This window comes from Octopus bimaculoides, chromosome 11, assembly GCF_046866305.1.
Source record: "Octopus bimaculoides isolate indiv1 chromosome 11, ASM4686630v1, whole genome shotgun sequence".
In the NCBI taxonomy this organism is placed as follows: Eukaryota; Metazoa; Mollusca; class Cephalopoda; order Octopoda; family Octopodidae; genus Octopus; species Octopus bimaculoides.
This window is the reverse complement of record NC_142938.1, coordinates 24,534,067-24,556,764: the sequence shown is the minus strand read 5'-3', so window position 1 is coordinate 24,556,764 and position 22,698 is coordinate 24,534,067. Positions and strand designations below refer to the sequence as shown.

The window sequence follows — 22,698 nt, the reverse complement described above, 5'->3', positions numbered from 1 at the left end:
TTGTATTTGTAATGCGCGAATCAGTTGGTTAATTTCTGTTTTTGAAAATCCAAGATTATCTAGATTGACAGTTAGGCATTTACTTACAAAACCAAGTGCTCGAATTATTATTCATATAAATGTAAATTTGTAATCCAGATGTAAAATCTGGAGGTTTTGATGCAGTTGTCCATAGTTATCTTCTTTTTCTCTGATTTTCAAAGATATTAACATCAACTGGACAGCTAACCTCTGTGACAGCACATACTTTTTCTTGTCTGTCCCAAACAACAATATCCAGCCTGTTATGTTTACACTTGACATATGATTTGATGGGAATGTTCCACCAGTATTCCTTGTGTTGATGTTTGTATACATATTCAATAACAGGGGGATACTCTTTATTTATTCCGGAACTGTCTTTTTCCCAAATGGCATTGTATATTGGTTTTTGCAATGTCATGTCACATAGGGAGGTAGTACCTTGATGACAATTTTGGGAGCTGCTAATCACATGTGTGATGTTGTCCACAGGTTGTTGTTGGCACTCCGTCGCTTACGACGTCGAGGGTTCCAGTTGATCTGATCAACGGAACAGCCTGTTCATGAAATTAACGTGCAAGTGGCTGAGCACTCCACAGATGTGTACCCTTAACGTAGTTCTTGGGGATATTCAGCGTGACACAGTGTGACAAGGCTGGCCCTTTGAAATACAGGCACAACAGAAACAGGAAGAAAGAGTGAGAGAAAGTTGTGGCGGAAGAGTACAGCAGGGTTCGCCACCATCCCCTGCCGGAGCCTCGTGGAGCTTTAGGTGTTTTCGCTCAATAAACACTCACAATGCCCGATCTGGGAACCGAAACCGTGATCCTATGACCGCGAGTCCACTGCCCTAACCACTGGGCCATTGCGCCTCCAATGTCGTCCACAGAAATATTACATAATCTACATTTACAGTTGCATCATAGAATCCAAGGGCATCACTGTCTCTTTTGTTGATTAGGTGTTTAGTAGCAATCTCCTGTTCTTGGATTGCAAATGCATAGCCTTCAAAGTGTGGTGTGATGTAGCAGTTGCGAGTCCAAGAGGGGCTTCATGTCATTGTTACTATCTTATTGAAGTCTTCAAGTAACATACCTATGCATGGTTTTTTTTTGAGGGGGGGGATTATTGAGCGTTTCCCCCCCACCCCCAGGTCTTCTTTGAAGTATGCTAGTCCAGCTGATTTGGGGTTGTATGGGAGCTCATCAGGAGGAGAGTACTTCCTGAAGAGTTCACTTCCAACACGTAGGATGTTTCCTTCACTTTCCAGCACTAAATTAATGTATTTATTTTGTTGCTGTTGTTTAGCAAGTGCTGTCTGAGAGAGACTGTGTGACATTCAAAGGCTATCTGCACTGATCACAAGCCTCCTACCTCCTTTATCTCTTCTTAGGCAGAGCCTGTCAATATCACTATTTTTGTGGAGATTTCCAGTTGATGTTAGAATCTTGTGGGTTTTAATGTCTATGAAGTGGATTTCTTCTACAGACCAGTCAAGTATCCCAAAAGTTGGAATCAGCACTGGTCCTGCAAATGCATTGAGGGATATTGTCTTGTAAAAAGGAGAGCTCAGAATGCCATATTTTTCTTAGTCTGGTGTAATATTCTTGGGTCACTATCTTTATTCACAGTACCTTGGTATGATATATTTTCATCAATGCCTAGGTACCTGTAGCATTCTTTGTGTGGGACAAGAGAGATAGTGAGATTATTGATATGTAGGTTTTGTGTCTGGGGGATTAACTTTCTCTGTTCAACAATCAAATAATATTTCTTCTGGCCAAATTCCACTCCTATGTCAATTGAAAATGTTGTTATTAATTGCAGTTGATTTTTTTGGCATTGTTAACATTTTAGTATAAATCCACAAAGAAATTATGGGTTACATTAATATCTCTTGAAGTTGCAGACCCTAGCATGTAGCCATTTGTTTTTTATATCAGGAATGATAATGGTATGTATGTACGCATGCATGCACACATACATGCACACATATATGTTTATGTGCTTATGTCACCTTGTCTTGACATGTCTAATAAATAATTGTCACTTTCATATAAGCAGTGTCATTCATTTCCGATATTCTGTAAGAATGTACGTGTGTTCAAAGCAAAATATGACCTTGCATGGAAACAGGTAAAGGTTGGTGACAGGAAGAACATCCAGCTGTAAAATAGTTGCCTAAAAAAACTCCATCCAACCCATGTAAGCATGGGAAAGTGGACACTAAAATGATGATGATGCTAATATATGTGGCTGTATGGAGGTGCGGGCATGGCTGTGTGGTAAGAAGCTTGCTTCCCAACCACAGTCAGTCTAACTGTGTGACACCTTGGGCAAGTGTCTTCTACTATAGCCTCAGGCTGACCAAAGCCTTGTGAGTAGATTTGATAGACAGAAACTGAAAGAAGTGTGTGTGTGTGTGTGTGTGTGTGTGTGTGTGTACTTATGTGTGTGTGTCTTTGTGTCTGTGTTTGTTCCTCCACCATCACTTGACAACCAATGCTGGTGTGTTTATGTCCCAGTAACTTAGTGGTTCAGCAAAAAGGACCGATAAAATAAGTACTGGGCTTACAAAGAATAAGTCCTGGGTTCGATTTTTTCAACTAAAATCCTTTAAGGCAGCACTGCAGCATGGCCACAGTCAAATGGCTGAAGCCAGTAAAAGAATAAAAGAAAAGAATATGAAAGTGTGTGTGTGCTCTTATTTTGACATCATGTGATGACTGTAAATGTGCAGCACCATCATACAAGCAATGTTATTCATTTCCAATCTTCCATGAAAACAGGTCTTCCTCTTCATCTACCACCAACAATGAGAGTCATTAAAGCAGAACAGAGCTACCAGAAACATCTCTCATTTGTGAGCTGCATGGTCACCTTGTTAGTACTGGTGCCATGAATAAAACACCCAGTACACTCAGTAGACTGGTTACTGTTAGAAAGGACATCTAGCTATAGAAACCATTCCAAAATAGACACTTTAGCATGGTGCTGTCTTTAGACATATTGGATATTTTTGAACTGTCCAACTCATGTTAGCATGATGATGATGATGATGATAGAATTAGTTAATTAATCCAAACGTTCCATAGAGAATTATGTAAGAATACAAAACTAGAATAAAAAGATACTTACTTGGTTTCCAGTGCCAAGTAAAGGAGTTATTACTGTCGTGTCTTGAGAATTGAATATTGGCATAAAACCTCGAAACATATCTCCGATTTGATCGTGAATACTACTTCCTAGGTTTCTGTAACATAAAACATGAAATTAATGAAGTTCAATGAAAATAGAAATATTTAAAACAATGCCAACTATGAAGGAACTCTGAAAGGATGAAAGGTAAAGTTGACCAAGTGGCATTTGAACTCAGAATCTAGACAAAATGCTTAGCAGTGTTTTGTCCAACATGCTAACAATTGTGCCAGCTTGCCACCTTAATAGTAATAATAATAATAGCAATAATAATAATAATAATAATAATAATAATAATAATAATAATAATAATAATAACAACAACAACTACTACTATTACTATTATTATTATTAAATGTTATGATTTATATGGAAGGTGGGACATGTAGAGATTCCCATTTGGTGTACACAACAGAATGCACCAAACACAATTTGATTTATGTTGGTTGTACAACAGAACAATTAAACAAAAGATTCAACAGGCACGGATATGATGTCAGGCAGAGTAACAGTAGTTTGACAGAACTTGCCAAACCTTTTACATCAAACAGCTGCAATTTTGAAAAAGACTTGAAAGTGCACATTCTCAGAAAATATTCTGAATCTGCTACACTTTCATTCCTCAAAATGCATGAGGAGAAATATGTTTGTGAGTTAACATTACGCCCTGTAGGGATGAACAAAACGAAAGGGGGATTTCATCATGTTTCCACAAAACTGTTTGATTAAATGTTCTTCTTTTTCTTTCTGCCAGTTGTAAACTTGAAAATTGAAGACTGATGATGTCATTCCATCGATGTGGGAACACTAGTTGCCCTCGTTCAAATTTTGAATTTGAATTTCTATAATTTTGAATTTCTATGTATCACTTTTCATTTTGAACTTGACAAAGACAGGCTGGCTGTCGAAATACTGTTCGACCAATAAAATATCTATTGCAGTCACATCATGCTCTTCACATTGTCTATTATTATTATTATTATTATTATTATTATTGTTATTATTATTATCATAAAGGCAATGAGCTGGCAAAATCATTAGCATGCAGGGCAAAATGCTTAGTGGCATTTCATTCATCTTTACTTTCTGAGTTCAAATTCCACCAAAGGTTGACTTTGTCTTTCATATTTTGGGATTGATAAAATAAGTACCAGTTGAGCACTGGGGTCAATGTAATCAACTAGCCCCCTCCCCAACCCCCAAATTTCAGGCCTTGTGCCTATAATAGAAAGGATATTATTATTAGTAGTTTGACTTCTGCTTTGTATTTGTACAAGTTGACTCCAAGATCTCACCCAGAAACCTCAAGAGACAACAAGTTAGAAGTTCAAGTTGGTGTTATGCCTAGGGTGTCATATATTTGGTTTTGTAGAAGGTATTGCTTTAGAGAATGTTTAAAAAAACATAAGAAAATTATAAGTTTGTTTTAAAATTTGAGGTTACATAGACAGTATTTTACGTAGGATATGGGCAGTTCCCATGAGCACTATCTTTTGAATTTCTGCCATTTTGGGGTTTCCTGGTATCTGAGCTAGGTAGGAATCAGCCCCTTTTGCTAACGTTCCTAGGGCACCTATGACAACAGGTATTGTTTTAGTCTTGAGGTTCCATATTTTGCCAATTTCTATTTCAAGATCTTTATACTTGCTCAGTTTTTGGTAGGTCTTGACAGATACATTTATGTTGATTGAGACAGTCATATCAATGAGGAGGCATGATGTTTGTCTGAAGTCCTTCAATATAATGTCTGGCCTATTTACATCGATCTTTCTGTCAGTTTGAACGGTGAAGTCCCAGAGGAGTGAAATGTTATCATTTTCAAGCACTGAAGGTGGTCTGTGTTCCCACCAGTTTTTATCATGGGGCAGGTCCAGGTTTTTGCAAATTACCCAGTGAATATACTGTGCTGCTCTGTCATGCTTGTTGAGATACTCTGTAGGTGCAATAAGACTTCATATGGAGACAACATGATCAATGGTTTCATTTTGTTGTTTACATACATGACACGTTGGGCTACTGCCATTCTTTAATATGTTGGCCTGGAAGCTCCTTGTAGGTAGGCATTGATCTTGGGCTGCTATGACAAACCCTTCTGTTTCTGATTTTAAACCAGAAGACACTAACCATTGATAGTAAGGACTTTGTCAACATTGGCATTATTAGCTCTCTTTGGGTATTTGCCATTGAGAGGTTTTTCTTGCTATTTATCAGTAAGAATATCTAAGGCAGCAGTTTTAACACAGGTTTTCATATGCTTAGCTTTTTCTGTGCTTGTTTCCAGTACATCTAATTCTGTGATTTGTTGTATTAGGAACTCACTTAGATATTCCTTTGTCTGTTTTGTTACTGAGTATGATGCTTTCTTGTTTTTGTGTTTTAAGACAAGTTTTAACATCCAGTCATCAGAGTTTTTCAGGTAGGTGTTTAGGCCAATTGTGGCAATCTTCATTGTTAATTCCAGTTATAAAAGTCCACAGCTACCCTCTTTTCTTGGCAAGTAAACTCATTCTATATCTGCATTAGAGTGGTGCATTCTATGCATTGTCAACAATTTTCACATTTTCCGGTCAAGATTACACATTTCAGTAATTGACCAGTTAATGATACTGAAACTGTAAGTCACAACCGGTATGACTAAAATATTGATTGCTTTGATCCTGTTTCTAGCATTCACCTCTGTCTTGAATATTGCCCTTATCCTGTGATGACATTCTCTTCTGATCCTTTCTCTCATCATTGAATGTTTGATTCCATCACCTTCAAATATTATATTATTATTATTATTATTATTGAGTGAGAGAGCAGCAAATGCCATCAAAGTAACACTGGGGTAAAATATACGAAGCCCAGTATACCTATCATGACTACCCGTCTGATAAGGGTACACCAGGCACATGCATCACAACCATACATGCACGACATGATGACCTTATATCAAGGTAAACAGCACATGACTTTGCAAGTTAGAATTTTCTTCAGGCTGAGTAGTCTATCCCACCTAAAAGGTGTCTGAATAAGGGTTGTTTAAGGATGTTGAACAAAATACCCATGTTTCCAGAGGTGAATTATTCAAACTCCACTACTACTGCTCGTGACCAGAGATGCACATATCATCAGCCACCAAGGGACATGCTCAACTAGTTATGATCAAACAACTGACAAGCAAATCTGTGGTATTGAGCAGAATATTTGCTATAGCCTGTCTTTTATACCAAAACAAAATAATGTACATAACACTTCCAATCAGTTAAGATCAGAAGCCATGAGGGCTAGTGCCTATCAGAAGCGATGCAGGCCATATTATTACTGTTATTATTATTATTATAATTTTTATTATTATTATTATTATTATTATTATTATTATTATTATTACTATTATTATTATTATTATTGAGAATAATCCTTGTGGCAGTGTGGTAACAAGTTTGCTTCCCAACCACATGGTTCCAGGTTCATTCTCACTATCTGGGACCTTTGGCAAGTGTTCTATCACTGCTTGACCTTAGCAGTTTGGTAAAAGAGACTTATAGAATAAGTATCAGGCTTTAGAAAAAAAAAAAAGTACTGAGGGCAATTCATTCAACTAAATTCAGCATTGCTGCAGTCCAATGATTGAAACAAGTAAAAGACAAAAGATATATTATTATCATTTTTGTCTAATTAAGGCACAAGTCCAGCAATTTTGAGGGGAGGTGAGTAGAAGATACCATCAATCCAAGTATCGTACTTGTTTTTTTATCAACCCTGGTGGGTGGGGGTGAAGGGCAAAGCTGAATAGGGCAGGATAGAAGAAAAGGAAAAAAATTTAATACAAAAAGTAATATTACCTTTCAAAACATGCAAGTCTTGAAAAAGGCATATCTTCTGGTAATGGTTTGGATAACCAACAAGAAAAATATTTCCTTAAATCTAATTCTTTATCTGCAGCAAGCCTAGAAACATCAACATTTAGATTTTTGTCCAGTGCATGGATTAAAGTTTTACTTGCAGCACTGTAATTATCTGAAATAAAAGAACATTTGGGTATAAATTATGAAAGTTGTACAGTTTAAGAGTATATAAAAAAGGGAAACTGAAGAGCAAAATGACAAATAAGTACAGGCTTAGCTGTGTGGTTAAGAAGTTTGCTTCTCAACCATATGGTTTTAGGTTCAATCCCACAACATGGCACCTTGGACAAGTGTCTTCTACTGTAGCTATGGGGACACCACAGCTTGAAGATACAGACATGGCTCTATGGTTAAGGAAGTTTGCTATCTGACCATGTGGTTTTGGGTTCAGTTCCACAGTGTGAAATCTTCTGCAAGTGTCTTCTACTATAAGCCCTGCACTGACCAAAGCTTGTAGGTCTATGGCTAAGGAAGTTTGCTTCCCAACTATGTGATTTTGGGTTCAGTCCCACAGCATGGCACACAATGATTGATCAATGATACAACACATAACAACTGATCAGTGACAAAAAGTAATACTACATTTAATGATTGATAAATGATACAACATCAATGGTTGATCAATGATTGATCAGTGATACAATACTCCATGAATGATCAATGATACAATACACAGTTATAGAACAATGATACAACATACAATGACTGATTAGAGATATACTATATAATATCTAATGAATGATACAACACAGACTGTGACTGATCAAAAATTCAACATAAATCATTGATCAATGACACAAACATGATGATTGATCAATGATACAACAATGTTACAACACACATTGATTTATCAGTGAGACAATACACAATGATAGATCAATAGTTGATTAATGATACAACATTCACAATGACAAACAGCAATACAACACACTGACCCCTGTAGCAAGATTTTAAATATTTTTCAACCATCTCGTTGCTTAATTTTCAGTGAATTTTAATGTGAATATTTAATGTTTAGATACTTACTAGGGAAAGCTGACACGATGAGCAAATCAACTTTGTCTTTCATCTCAAGACTTGTGATGTCTCCCAGAAGAAGCTCAATTGTACAAGGACCTTGGATGGTTGGGAGGGACAAAGTTTCAACTGTCTTTAATCCCATTGTTGCAGTTTCCTGAATAAAAAAAAAAAAAGAGAGAGAGATTCTAATTAATTGGGCAGTGACACAGCATTGTTTAGGATTTGGAGATAAATCTCTCAACATCAGCATTAGAAGCAGCAGCAGCAGCACCACCACCACTACTGCCGTCACCGCTGTTGCCACCACTACCATCACTGTCATCATCATCATCATTACTGTTGTCATCATTACCACTACCACTGCCGTCACCGCCACAGTAAAAGTGTTATGTAACTGTGCATATGTGGGTGCATATATATCTATCAATATATGTATGCGCTTGCAGATCTATGTCTATATGTTTACTTTAATATCTGTTTGTAAGTGTATCTATATATATCCCAACATGCCTATATATGTATTAAATTATTTATAATCTACTGCATGTGTATGAGTTTATTAGTACGGGCATACATGAATGTATATGCATATATATATGTATGTATGTATGTATGTATGTATGTATGTATGTATATACAGATATGTTTTAATTGGTATGTATCAATGTGTATGTAGCTGAGCATATGTATATGTGTGCGTGTGTATATGTATGTACATATGTATATGGGTGCATATGCATATCTATATACTTTTCTACTTGTGTATATATACGTGTATAAACACATATACACATGCGTATATACATGTGTATTTATAGGTATATGATAATAAATTTTTTTTGTGCTTATACACTTGTATGCATCCATCCATGCACATTATTGCCTATAATATATATATGCAATTACTTTAATATAAAGTATTGTATTTCCAATTGTTAAATATGCATATTTTGTATATGCATAAATCTATGTGCATGTTGTGTAGCCAGATATTTTTGCACGTATGTATGGAAGTATATTTGAGTATATATAAATTATACATTAGTATCTTGTTATGCTGCCCTCTATCTATATATGCAAATATTTATTTATTATTTTATAAATTTTATAAATTTTTTTTATATATATTATTTTACCAACAAGTTCTTATAATTCTTTTTATAACTATTCTATTTTCATTGAATATTGGCAGAGTACATATACACACACACACAGGTGGCCTCATCTTCTTTACCACCAGATGTGTCCCATTGCAAAGTGTTGGTGGATCCAAATTCCTTAATAACATTACTGGAGTACCTACTTTAAGTTCCAATCTGTTGGGGGAGTAGTCCTGGAGGCTCCAGTGAATTGAGAAATTCTGTTGGATAGTTTACCACCTCTTCTGGATCTGGGATTGTATCAACTGACTTATAGATGTGAGAACTTCTAAGAAGGTACTGCAACAGCTGCTCATTAATTTTACTTACAGTGCTATTTTTTGGAGCCAGTATTATTCTTTCACACAGCCAACTGAAATTGCGATAATTTCTTGACAAATGGATGTAAGGGAGACAATCAATTTCTGAAAGTTACTTCACAAAGAGTTATCTCCCTTCTCCATGTAACCCAAGAATGGTGCTTTCTGCTCCCAGAGGGCCCATTACTCATTAAGTGAAGACACACACACACAATATCACTTTTATACACAGGGGTTGGACAAAATAATGGAAACACTTTAAAATTTCAAGCAAATTTATTTTAATAGGGGATAGGACTGCCTTTGGCAGTAATAACAGCTTGAATTCTACGAGGTATGAACTTGTACAAAGTTTGATTTGTTTCCAAAGGAATTTTTGTCCATTCTTCAGCTAAAACAGTCTCTAGTTCTTGTAGTGATGATGGTGGAGGATATTGACTCCTAACTTGTTTTTCTAAAATGCACCATAAATGTTCAATGATATTGAGATCTGGGGACTGTGGTGGCCAGATAAGATGTTCAACTTCACTAGAATGTTCCTCATGCCATTTTGTCCAACTCCTTGTATATATATATAGATAAGTAAAAATTTATAAAAATTTGAAGTAAAAACAGAAGAAAAACTGTTTTTATGTCAAATTTTTCTGAATTTTACTAATATTTGATAAGATGAGATACATCATCGAAACCGGTAATATTCTATATTTCCTTTATATAATTCTTAAATCATTTTATCAAATTCTTTCTAAATTGAAATGTCTTAGATTCACTTCTATACTATTTCTATCTCTATCTTTTACATATAAAAATTTGATTTGTGTAGATCTCTAATTTTTTCTCAACTATATATATATATATATATATATATATATATATATATATATATATATATGTATATATATATGTGTGTGTATGTGTGTATGTGTGTGTGTGTGTGTGTGTATATGTATATATATATATATCAGCTCAACAGGGAAGATGTATTGTTCTCTGCCTCCTGTCCAGACTTGTTTCTTCGCGTTCGCCACCATAACCTCGTTTAGGCTTAGCAACCTTCCTGTTTGTTTTCACTGTCCTGTTTTTGTCACCATCTTGACTCTCTGCAAGATCGCAAATTTTATTTAATTTGCTTTGTGGGAGCAACTGTTTTATCAGAGGTGTATCTTGTCATAAATTGCTCGAAATACGGATTAGCAAAACAGCTGACAACTGATGAAGGGTCGTTCCTTGTGTTGTGACATCCTGTGTCCACATATGCATATGTATATATGTAAACATGTAAGTATGTACATATATGTATGTATATATGCATATATATATATATATATATATATATATATATATATATATATATATATATATATATTATTTATATTATATGCTTTCTAATTGATGTATCAATACCAGCAGATGACAACGTCTCTCTAAAAGAAATGGAAAAACTTTCAAAATACAAAGACCTGGAAATAGAGGCACATGGCTTAGTGGTTAGGGCATTCGGCTCACAATCATAAGGTCATGAGTTCAATTCCCGGTGATGCATTGTGTCCTTGAGCAAGACACTTTATTTCACGTTGCTCCAGTCAACTCAGCTGGCAAAAATGAGTAGTACTTGTATTTTAAAGGGCCAGCCTTGTCACACTTTGTGTCATGCTGAATCTCCCTGAGAGCTACGTTAAGGGTACATGTGTCTGTGGAATGCTCAGCCACTTTCATGTTAGTTTCACAAGCAAGCTGTTCTGTTGATCATATCAGCTGGGACCCTTGTCGTCGTAACTGACGGAGTGCTCTCCTATATATATATATATATATATATATATATGGATGGATGTATTCTTTTATTTTTTTACTTGTTTCAGTCATTTTGACTGTGGCCATGCTGGAGCACCGCCTACTGTTTTTTTTTGTAAGCCTGGTACCTATTTTATCAGTCTCTTTTGCTGAACCACCAAGTTACAGGGATGTAAATACACCGACATCGGTTGTCAAGCGATGGTGTTGGGGGACAAATATAGGCACAAACACACAAGTATATACATACATACATATATATATGACAGTATCCGTCTACCAAATCCACTCACAAGATTTTGGTCAGCTTGAGGCAATAGTAGAAGACACTTGCCCAAGGTGCCATGCAGTGGGACTGAACTCCAAACCATGTGGCTGGGAAGCTGGTAAGTGGGAAGGCTGCACCAGACTCCAGACTGATTTGGCATGGTTTTCTACAGTTGTATGTACTTCCCAACACCAACCACTCTGAGAGTGTAATGGGTGCTTTTACATGCCACCAGCATCGGTGCCATTTGTGTGACAACAGTATCTACCATGACAGCAATTTTTCTCGGCTTAATGAGTCTTCTACTCAAGCATGATAAATGTCAAAGGTGTTACTTAGGATACTGCTCAGTGGGATGAAGCCCAGAACCTCAGGTTTGTAATACAAGCTTCTTAAACATACAGCTATGCCCTGATAATTCAATAATATCATGAAGGTGTCAAGCTGGCAGAAACGTTAGCACGCCAGGCGAAATGCTTAGTGGTATTTCGTCTGCTGTTACGTTCTGAGTTCAAATTTCGCCGGGGTCGATAAATTAAGTACCAGTTACACACTGGGGTAGGTGTAATCAACTTAATCCCTTAGTCTGTCCTTGCTTGTCCCCTCTATGTTTAGCCCCTTGTGGGCAATAAAGAAAGAAGAAATGTTAGCCCGTTGAGCAAAATCCTTAGTAGCATTTCATCTGTCTTTACATTCTGAATTCAAATGACACCAGGGTCAACTCTGCCTTTCATCATTTTGGGGTCAAGGGTCAATGTAATCAACTTACCCCTTACCCCGAAACTGCTGGCCTCATCAAAATTTGAAACCAAATTTTGATTGAATCATACTTGCATCCAATTGGATAAGTGTGAAAATTTTTCTCTAAAATCCTTAACTTCATAGATTCTTAATATAGTCCGTCTTAGGAAAGGCCATTCTTCATATCAAGTGAGCAGATTCTTAGATAACATTCCAAAACACAATAGATTTATTTGAAGAATAGATAAATAGGTTAAACACATATATTAACCCTTTTGATACCACATTTCTGTTAATTTTAATAACTGAAGAATATATGAAAATAAACTTTACTATTATTTAAGCGGGTGTCTGAAAACATAAATTAACATGAAATTTTGATGGAAGATTTTAATTTACATCACTTTAATACAGCAAGTTAGTATCATATAACCATTGCCGGTTTCAGGCAGTTTGTTATCAAAAACTTCAAAGAAACTTACATTAAAGGCCTCTCTCTTTCTACTTTTGCTGGGTGTTGATGTTATTCTTAAAGTTGTCGCTGTTGTTGTAGTTATTGTTTAACCACAGGCAAAGTTTTCTTTCCAGATTTTATGTACTCTGAACTACATTGTATGTTCCAATGTCACTATTTTTTTTCTGTGATGGTAAGATTTAATTTGAGGACAATTTGGGTGCTATTTCCAGCAAAACAAACAACCACATACAGGTCTAATTTTTCTCTTGTCTTTTTGTTGTTGCTGTCTTTTTTTTTTCTTTGTAAATAGTTATATTAAATTGAGATGGTTGAAATATTGTGATCTGATAGATTTGATGATGTAATGTAATTCACTTGTTGTTTAACTCTAAGCGAGTATTCATTTAGAGAGAGAGAGAACTATGAAGATCAAAACCATTCCAGCCATGACCATCCTGGACTTTTTCTTGGGCACACATTCTAACTACCTTATCAACATTTTCCCTTCATGGAGAAGGTAGTGTGAGTTAAGGTTAAGTGATTTGGCTGCTATTTTTAGCAAACTTTGTGACTATGAAGAGACTTCCTCCTTGACTCATAACATAATTTAGTGTAACAGAGCAAAGTATGAAATTTAGTTACGGTAGTAGTTTAGCCCCAGGTCAGCTTTGATCAAGCAGACCGATGATCAAATGGCAATCTCACAATGACCATCTTGCCTTTTTAGTATTTGAGACAGTGTACCAAAGACCACAATATCCAACGTGTCTTTTCTTCTTTTTTAAAGACCCTGCAGTGTGATTTGAGGGAGATTTGGCTGCTATTTCTACCAGGTCGAGTGACCATGCAGTGGCTCCCTCACCAATTTGTTGTTGCAAATAAAATCCTGACTGAGCAGACTTATGATCAAAAGTATACCAGCTTTGACCATCCCGTCTCTGTTTTCCTATGTGCAGGAATCCCAGAGCCACATAACCTTACCCAACATATCCTTTGAAGATAGCAAGGAGTGATTTGGAAGAGAATTGCTGTTATTTCTAGCAGATTAAGTGACCGTGAAGAGGTTCCCTCAGCTCATTGCTGGCCCATATAGAAAGTAAAGTGGTCAATAGTCTTACCATAATTTAATGATGTAAGAAAGCAGTGGAACACTTCCAATATTTTTAAGTTGACAAAAACAGCTTACGTCTCTGGACCATAACTTATTGCAATATTACGATTGTTCAATCTTCTGTTTTTCAATTTGTAGAAGTGTAATCTTTTAGTTTTCTGTTTTCTCTCACCCTCTCTCTTTCTCTGCACCATGAAAAGGCAAGAATGTTGCCACCATGTTGTTGTAAATAGTCTTTAGGAATGTATGTGAGTGAATGTGTGCTATATATGTATATATGTAAGTTTATATATATATATGGATGGATGGATGAATATATATATATATATATATATATATATATACGTATGTATTATATTTGTGTGTGAGTGTGTGTGTGTATGTATGTATGTATGCACATGTATTATATATATATATATATATATATATATATATATATATATATATATATATATATATATATATATATATATATAAACGAATGTATTATATGCCTGTATGAGAGTGTGTGTGCATGTAAGATATTCTATGAGAAGCGGGGGAAATATTAAGTTATGAAAGCTTGAAATACTATATTTTAGTGTTGCTGAGTTTTGTTTTGCTTTTAGTATTATAGTTATTGTTTAACCCTAGGTCAAACCCTTATAAAGCCAACCTATGAACCGTGGTCATCCAGACCTCTTTTTTTTCTATATATATATATATACGACAGTAAGATAGCAACAACCTGGAGGTATCTGTTCTGGCTCACTGCACACTGAGTTCAAATCCCGCCAAAGTCAACTGTGTCGTTCATTCTTTCTGGGTCAATAAAGAACCAGTCTAGCAACAAAGGTAATTATTCTTCTCTCTCTTTTTGTTTTCTTTTTCTTTGGAAGATTTTAGCTGTATTCAAATGAGAGGAGGGATGAGTTCCATCAGGCTTAAAATGTGCAACACATGTACTACATCATATGAGTTTCCACTGACACCATCAGAAGTTGATGGTTCGAGGGAAAGAATGGACTACAAAATAGTAGAGCTGATATTTTGGGAGACAGAGATTTGGCTGCTTTTTCTAGCATTTTCGTAATCCTTTTTTTTTTCCCCCTCACCGAAGATATTGACACTTTCACATTCAGTTGCTGTAGAGTCGGAAGCAATAAGAATGGATTTGTCGCTCACATTTTAGTAGTTCTAATTGTGAATTATAGTAGTTCCAATAGTTGTGGTGGTGGTGGTGGTGGTGATGTTGGTGCTAGTGGCAGTGGCGATGGTGGTGTGGTGGAAGTGGTGTCGAAGACAGATGATAATGATGATAACAATAGTGATGATGATGATATTATTATTATTATTGTTCAGTAGTTTTATTTTTATAACGTGCTTTCACTTCACTACCGAGCGCAGCTCTGTGCGCCTTGAGTATGTGCTGTGGTGCTCTTATGTTTACTGTATTGAAAGTGTTTTGCGTAGGATGTGTCTGTATGTTATATATATTTGTAAGTCCTGCTATTTTTGTTATGTATTTGTCTGAATATTTTTTTATTATACCTAAGGCACCTACTATGATAGGAATTGTTTCTGTTTTTAGATTCCACATTCGAGTTATCTCTATTTCCAGGTCTTTGTATTTTGAAAGTTTTTCCATTTCTTTTAGAGAAACGTTGTCATCTGCTGGTATTGATACATCAATTAGAAAGCATTTTTTTTCTTCATGATCTTTGACAACTATATCTGGTCTATTTGCCTGGTACTATTATGATTATAACAATAATAAAAATATTGAAATGTGTATATTATCCATATTGTTCTTCTGATTGTTAAAGTAAACGTTCGCAGCGTTGTATAAACAGACTGACTTTTGGCAGTGTACATGTGTTTATGTGTGAGAGAGAGAGAAGGAATAAGAATAGCTAGAAGAGAGAGCTGTGGTGGAGAAAAGGAGAGTGACAAGATATGGGAGAGAGAGATGAAGTGCTGGAAAAAGAATAAGAAGAGTAAAGGAGGCGGAGGAAGAGTTGAAATACTTGGAAGGAGAGAGTAATAGAGGGGAGAGAGAGAAAAAGAAAAAGGAGAGTTGGTAATACAGAGAGGGAAAGGAGGAAGAGCAAAGTGAGCAACAAGAAAGGAGAGCAAAAGAGTTTGAGTGAGAGGAGAAAAAAGTCGAAAAGTGGGGGGGTAGAGGGAGAGAGGGGGGAGAGAAAAAGAAAAGCAAAATGGAATAAGAATGAAAGGAGAACAAGCCCAAAAATAGTTTTAAAAAACAACAATGAAAAATGAAAGAAATTAAAAAAGAAAGAAAGTGAAAGAGAGAAAGTATGGACCAAAAAATAAAACTGTAAGAAAGAAAGAAAGGAAGGAAGGAAGGAAGAAAGAAAGAAAAATGTGAGAAAGAAAGAAAGAAAATGTAAGGAAGGAAGAAAGAAAGAAAGAATAAAAGAAAGAAAAGATAATCTATTCGGTATTGAGTCATAAACTTGTACCTAACACAAGCATGAAGTTGTTTTTGAAGTCACATGTGCCGACCTTATACACAGACATTCAATTTATAAAGGCTTCTCACAAAATAACCACCTTGCTCACAACTATACTCTGTAGCCTTTTAGTCAACTTTCTACAAACCATTCATGTCCATTACTCAGACAAAATAGTAGTTTTGTTATCGGTAAATGTAGTCATCATCATCATCATCATCATCATCATCATCCTCATCGTTTAACGTCCGCTTTCCATGCTAGCATGGGTTGGACGATTTGACTGAGGACTGGTGAAACCAGATGGCAACACCAGGCTCCAATCTAATTTGGCAGAGTTTCTACAGCTGGATGCCCTTCCTAACGCCAACCACTCAGAGAGTGTAGTGGGTGCTTTTACGTGTCACCCGCACGAAGGCCAGTCAGGCGGTACTGGCAACGGCCACGCTCGAAATGGTGTCTTTTATGTGCCACCTGCACAAGAGCCAGTCCAGGGGCACTGGCAACGATCTCACTCGAAAACCCTACGAAGGCCAGTCAGGCGGTACTGGCAACAGCCACGCTCAAAATGGTGCATCTTATGTGCCACCCGCACAAGAGCCAGTCCAGGGGCACTGGCAACGATCTCACTTGGCTTGCCGGGTCTTCTCACGCACAGCACATTTCCAAAGGTCTCGGTCTGTGTTTGTCCCCCCAACATCGCTTGACAACCAATGCTGGTGTGTTTACGTCCCCCGTAACTTAGCGGTTTGGTAAAAGAGACCAATAGAATAAGTACTAGGCTTCCAAAAAATAAGTCCTGGGGTCGATTTGCTCGACTAAAGGTGGTGCTCCAGCATGGCCGCAGTCAAATGACTGAAACAATTAAAAGAGTAAAAGAGTATACATACATACTTATACAGAGAGAGAGAGAGAGAGTGAGAGAGAGAGAGAGAGAGAGAGAGAAAGGAAGATGGTACAGTGGATTAAAAGAAGCCCTTTAAAATATTTTCTGTTCATATATTTTTATGTTCTCCAGACCCCAAACATGAGCTTCTTGCAACAGAGTAAAACTCCAATAAACACACCAGGTTGCAATGTTTGAAAAGTAAGAATGCACCTTTGATATTGATTAAAGTTTGATAATATAAATATTGATTTCAAAGTTTGGCATGAGGCCAGAAATTTCTGCAGAGGGAGTAAGTCAATTACATTGAACTCAGCACTCAACTGGTACTTATTTTACTGACCCTGAAAGGATGAAATGTAAAGTCGACCTTGGCAGAATTTGAACTCAGAATGTAAAGACGGACGAAATGTCGCTAAGTATTTTGCGCGGCATGCTAACAATTCTGCCATCTTGCTGCCTTGTTTGGTAACTCTTTTACTCTTTTAATTGTTTCAGTCATTTGACTGCGGCCATGCTGGAGCACCGCCTTTAGTCGAGCAAATCGACCCCAGGACTTATTCTTTGTAAGCCTAGTACTTATTCTATCGGTCTCTTTTGCCGAACCGCTAAGTTACGGAGACATAAACACACCAGCATTGGTTGTCAAGCGATGTTGGGGGGACAAACACAGACACACAAACATACATACACACACACACACACACACATATATATATAAACAATATGAGTATATGCATATATATGTACATGTATGTACATACCTTCATCTACATGTACATATAAATACATATCTGGGTACATGACTTTGCAAAAAAAAACATAGACAAAATGATAAACAAGGTACAAAAAACAAGCAGGCCACATAGAGAACATATCCTTCATCAGCTGCCACCATTAAAACACTGGCATTTCGACGAGCTTCTTTCAGTTTCCGCTTACCAGATATCCACTCACAAGGCTTTGGTCAGCCCGAGGCTATAGTAGAAGACACTTGCCCAAGGTGCCATGCAGCAGGACTGAACCCAGAACCATGTGGTTGGTAAGCAAGCTACTTACCACATAGCCACTCCTAAATATTAATCAATATTAATGTTTCACTTTCATATTATCTATATTTGTTTCTTGAAGGCATGCAGGGCTGTGTCATTAAGAAGTTTTCAGCATCCGGGCTATTGCGAGTTCACCCTTGCTGTATGACAGACACTTAACTACTGTAATCTTAGGTTGACCAATATATTGTGGATGGAATTTGGTGAACAGAAACTGTAGATAAATGTGTGTGTGTGTGTGTGTGTGTGTGTGTGTGTGTGTGTGTGTGTGTGTGTGCATGTCAAAATAATTTCACTTGTTTTGAAGTGATCTGCAAGTTACAAAACTTTCAGGAGCCAGTGTAGTGGAGGTATGATTTGAAGATTTAATGGTCATTTCTCATAGAATGAATGGTTGTTGTTGGCACTCCGTCACTTACGACGTCGAGGGTTCCAGTTGATCCGATCAACGGAACAGCCGGCTCGTGAAATTAACGAGCAAGTGGCTGAGCACTCCACAGACACGTGTACCCTTAACGTAGTTCTCGGGGATATTCAGCGTGACATTATGTGACAAGGCTGACCCTTTGAATTATAGGCACAACAGAAACAGGAAGTAAGAGTGAGAGAAAGTTGTGGTGAAAGAGTACAGCAGGGTTCGCCACCATCCCCTGCTGGAGCCTCGTGGAGCTTTAGGTGTTTTCGCTCAATAAACACTCGCAACGCCCGGTCTGGGAATTGAAACTGCGATCCTATGACCGCGAGTCCGCTGCCCCAACCACTGGGTCATTGCGCCTCCACTCATAGAATGAATAACAGGAGCAGTTTCTACACTGGCTCAAGCAACAATAGTTAAATTGCTTCCTGGTTTGTGAGTTCATGTTGTACTGTTATCAGCTTAGCCACACAAGTGTGCAACTCCCACCACTGACATTGTTTCTTCATAACTTTCTGAAAAATGGTTGTTTTTCAATGTAATTTCCTACAAACACCCTTCAGATGGAATAGATTATGAGTGTATCAGAGTTTAATGGTAAAAAGAAAGAAAAAGAAAAATGTGGGCAAGCACAGTGCATGCTGATACACATCTTTTATCTTTTAATTGTTTCAGTCATTTGGCTGTGCCATGCTGGGGCACCGCCTTGAAGAATTTTAGTTTAACAAATCAACACCAGTACTTTTTTTTCCTTTAAGCCTGGTTCTTATTACATCAGTTTATTTTGCTGAACTATTGAGTTACAGAGATGTAAACAAGCTAACACAAGTTATCAAGCAGTGGGCGGGGTGCAAACACACACACACACACACATTCAGTTTCCATCTACCAAATCCACTAACAAGGCTTTAGTTGGCCCGAGGCTATAGTAGAAGACACTTGCCCAAGGTGCCATGCAGTGGGAATGAACCCGGAATCACGTGGTTGCGAAGCAAACTTCTTACCACACAGCCACGCCAGCGCTTATCATAATTTTTTTTTTTTTTTTTCCGAATTTTCAAGTTCCGTTAAGTAGATATAATTGGCATAGATATATATGTAATGTGCGAAATGGAGGCCGTGAAGCTCTCTGTATCATAATTGATATTCACGACCTCTGACTTGGACGAGTTAGTTTTGAGGCCGATCCTTACCAGTACGGGAACCACTGATCTGAGATTGTAACACACTCTCTTGTGGGACCGCCTATCATCGCGTATCAATATATATGTGTGAGCGCCCACCAATTTTTTTCTCAATCAGTTTTGGTGGGGGAACAATTATGTCGGAATCCCCCGTTATTCTTGTGTTAAAAGGAAACAAAATGCCACTGCTTAAAATTCATTCATGTAAAGTGACTAAAGACACGCTCGTGAAGTACATTAAATTATCATTTTTATTATTTTCTATTGATAGTTACTTGCGATCATTTGGTTGCGTGGAGAAAGAGATAAAAGTTTGTTTTTTTTTTAAAAAAACTTTTCATTACATAATATTTTGTTTGTAGATGTTTTTTTAATTGATCCTCTAAAAAATTTTAGATATAAATACGTTATTTAATGCTTACACACACACACACAGACACACACACACACAGACACACATATGTATAAGTATTTATTTTAAAAATGGGTAAGGCCGGTTTATGGGATTACCTTAGGTTTCCCGTCCATAAAGGGTTTAGCTTTGTGGCATATCGTCAGATCCCAAAAACCCGTTGGCCCATGACCTCTTAAATATATATATATATATATATATAGAGAGAGAGAGAGAGAGAGAGAGAGGGGGGGTACTACTAAAGCAGCACGGTTCCGAACGCGCAGTCGCGCGTCCGCGCTAGCTAGTCGTGAGTGGTCGATCCTAACCCTAACCCTAAACACGTATTCATTTGCACACGTGGGTTGGGGATATGGTTAGGGATAGGGTTAGGGACAGGGTTAGGGTTAGGATCGACCACTCAAGACTAGCTAGTCCGGACGCGCGACTGCGCGTTCGGGACCGTGCTGCTTTAGTAGTACCTATATATATATATATAGAGAGAGAGAGAGATTGAACAAACTGTACTTACAGTAATAATTATGCAGCAGCTTCGTGTAAAACTCCGCGAAAGTATTTCGCTGTTCTCTGTTGGAAAAATTGAAAATAGTAATAATAACATTTAATTTTAACTGATTGACTCACTTTCTATCTCGTTCTCATCCACTCACTCATTCTTTCAGCTATGTACTTTTATACCACAAAACTAATTAATTACCTCAGTAATTTACGATAAATTCTGAAAAAATACACAAGGAAACGTACCGTTTCTTAATTTTCGCGTGCTTTCTAGTGAATCATTTACATCGTTCTCCTACAGAGCAGCCACAAACACCCGTTAGCAGCGGATTCTTCACGTTTCCTTCCTATCTATAAATAAACTGTTGTTGAGTTTTAATATTCATCCTGTCATTCAGTGTTTGATAGCTGTAATAAAAGTACATGGTGACTTTATTTCGTTGTTAATGGTGATTTTTAGTATAAACACATTGCTATAAATTATAGAGGACAAGGTTGATTAAATCATCTGTAGGATATGCCTATTGTCTATTTTCGTGGCCCGACAAGATTTCCGCTTTAAGCATGTTACGAAACAAATTGAATTATTTTGTATGGCATAATCCTCGCCCTGTCAACTATTATTTTTGGAATCTTTAGAGTGGGGGCCAAAATAACTCGCGGTTTACACATGTCTACTCTGTGGATTCAAGCCCTACTGACGTCGACTTCGTCTTTTATCCATCATAGATCGATAAAATAAGTATTAGATATAATCAGATGTGTCCCTCCAAAATTATATGGTCATGTACCAATATGTTAGAAACCACAGCGCTTTATAGTACTTAATTCATTCGCTATGCATGCTGCGAGCGAGCGAGGGAAACTCCATAAGGTTACTTGAACTAGGAGAAATAGTAGTCAAGTCCCTCAGCTCACGCAGTCTCACCTTGGTTAAAAAAAAAAGAACTCATAATTTAATAGTTCTACATATTGCAAAATATGTGGGAAGAGTAATTTTGGGATGATCACGGCTGGAATGCCTTTGTAGATTGCGCAGTTAGAGCTGACTTGGGGTTAAACAACATCAAGAACTATATATTTCACGTTTAATTCCAGCAGAGGTAATATTCTCTTTTTATTTATAATAAAGTACCTGTGATATGCTGGCTTATTGTTTGATCAACAGTACTCTTACCTCGGTAAACTTGCTCTTGGATTTCGTTAAAATAAACTATTAATAGAAAATGGAATACATCTGGATTAATACTCTTCGTTGAAAGCAACATATGTCCCTTTCTTCGTGGTGAAGTCGATTTAATAAGTACCTGGTTGTTAAATACCAGTAATTTAATGCGTCCGACTCTGACTGCATATTTAGACTACTGAAAGATTGGTTTCGAGAAGGAAAAAGTTGTAATACGGGGAGGAGGGATAGAAAGATAGCAAAAGTACGGAGGGATGAGTGAGGGAACATAAAAGAAAAGAAAAGAAATGTGAATAAGGAGGAAGAGAAGAAACAAAAACAGAAAATACATAATAATGATAAGAGAAAGAAAGAAAGAAAGAAAATGACTGATTGAGTAAAAGAAAAAAAGGAAGAAAACTGAGAGAAAGAGGAAAAGGAAAACAAGACAGTCTGATTGCTGATGGAAAAAAAAAAGAAAAAGAAACAAGGATAGAGTGATACAGAGAGAGGGGGTGGGGAGCACAAGGAGGAGAAGGAAAAAGGGAAATTAAAAAGTTTAGGAAAGGTGAGAGCAAGTAAAAAGAAAGAGGGAGAAGATGAAGAGGTGAAAAGTTAGGAAAATAGAGTGTGAGAGTAAATTGATAGATAGAAGAAAGAAGGGATGCAAAGAGTAA

The 22,698-nt window shown here is 36.9% G+C and overlaps 1 protein-coding gene across 2 annotated transcripts in view; it reads right to left on the bottom strand.

Annotated features, from left to right (window-relative positions):
- The window catches only part of LOC106867918 (uncharacterized), a 40,941-nt gene extending 19,677 nt beyond the window's left edge, over positions 1-21,264 (bottom strand). The window contains exons 1-5 of one of the 2 annotated variants that reach the window (XM_052971625.2): positions 21,103-21,264; positions 20,870-20,925; positions 8,136-8,283; positions 7,047-7,221; positions 3,160-3,274 (exon numbers count right to left, since the gene is read on the bottom strand). In XM_052971625.2, the coding sequence (XP_052827585.1) occupies positions 3,160-3,274; positions 7,047-7,221; positions 8,136-8,271 (426 nt within the window). In that variant the 5' untranslated portion in view covers positions 8,272-8,283; positions 20,870-20,925; positions 21,103-21,264. Of the gene's footprint in view, positions 1-3,159; positions 3,275-7,046; positions 7,222-8,135; positions 8,284-12,870; positions 14,207-20,869; positions 20,926-21,102 lie in introns of those variants that run through there. The other variant, XM_052971624.2, reaches the window with a different exon arrangement.
- Positions 21,265-22,698: the final 1,434 nt, after the last annotated feature.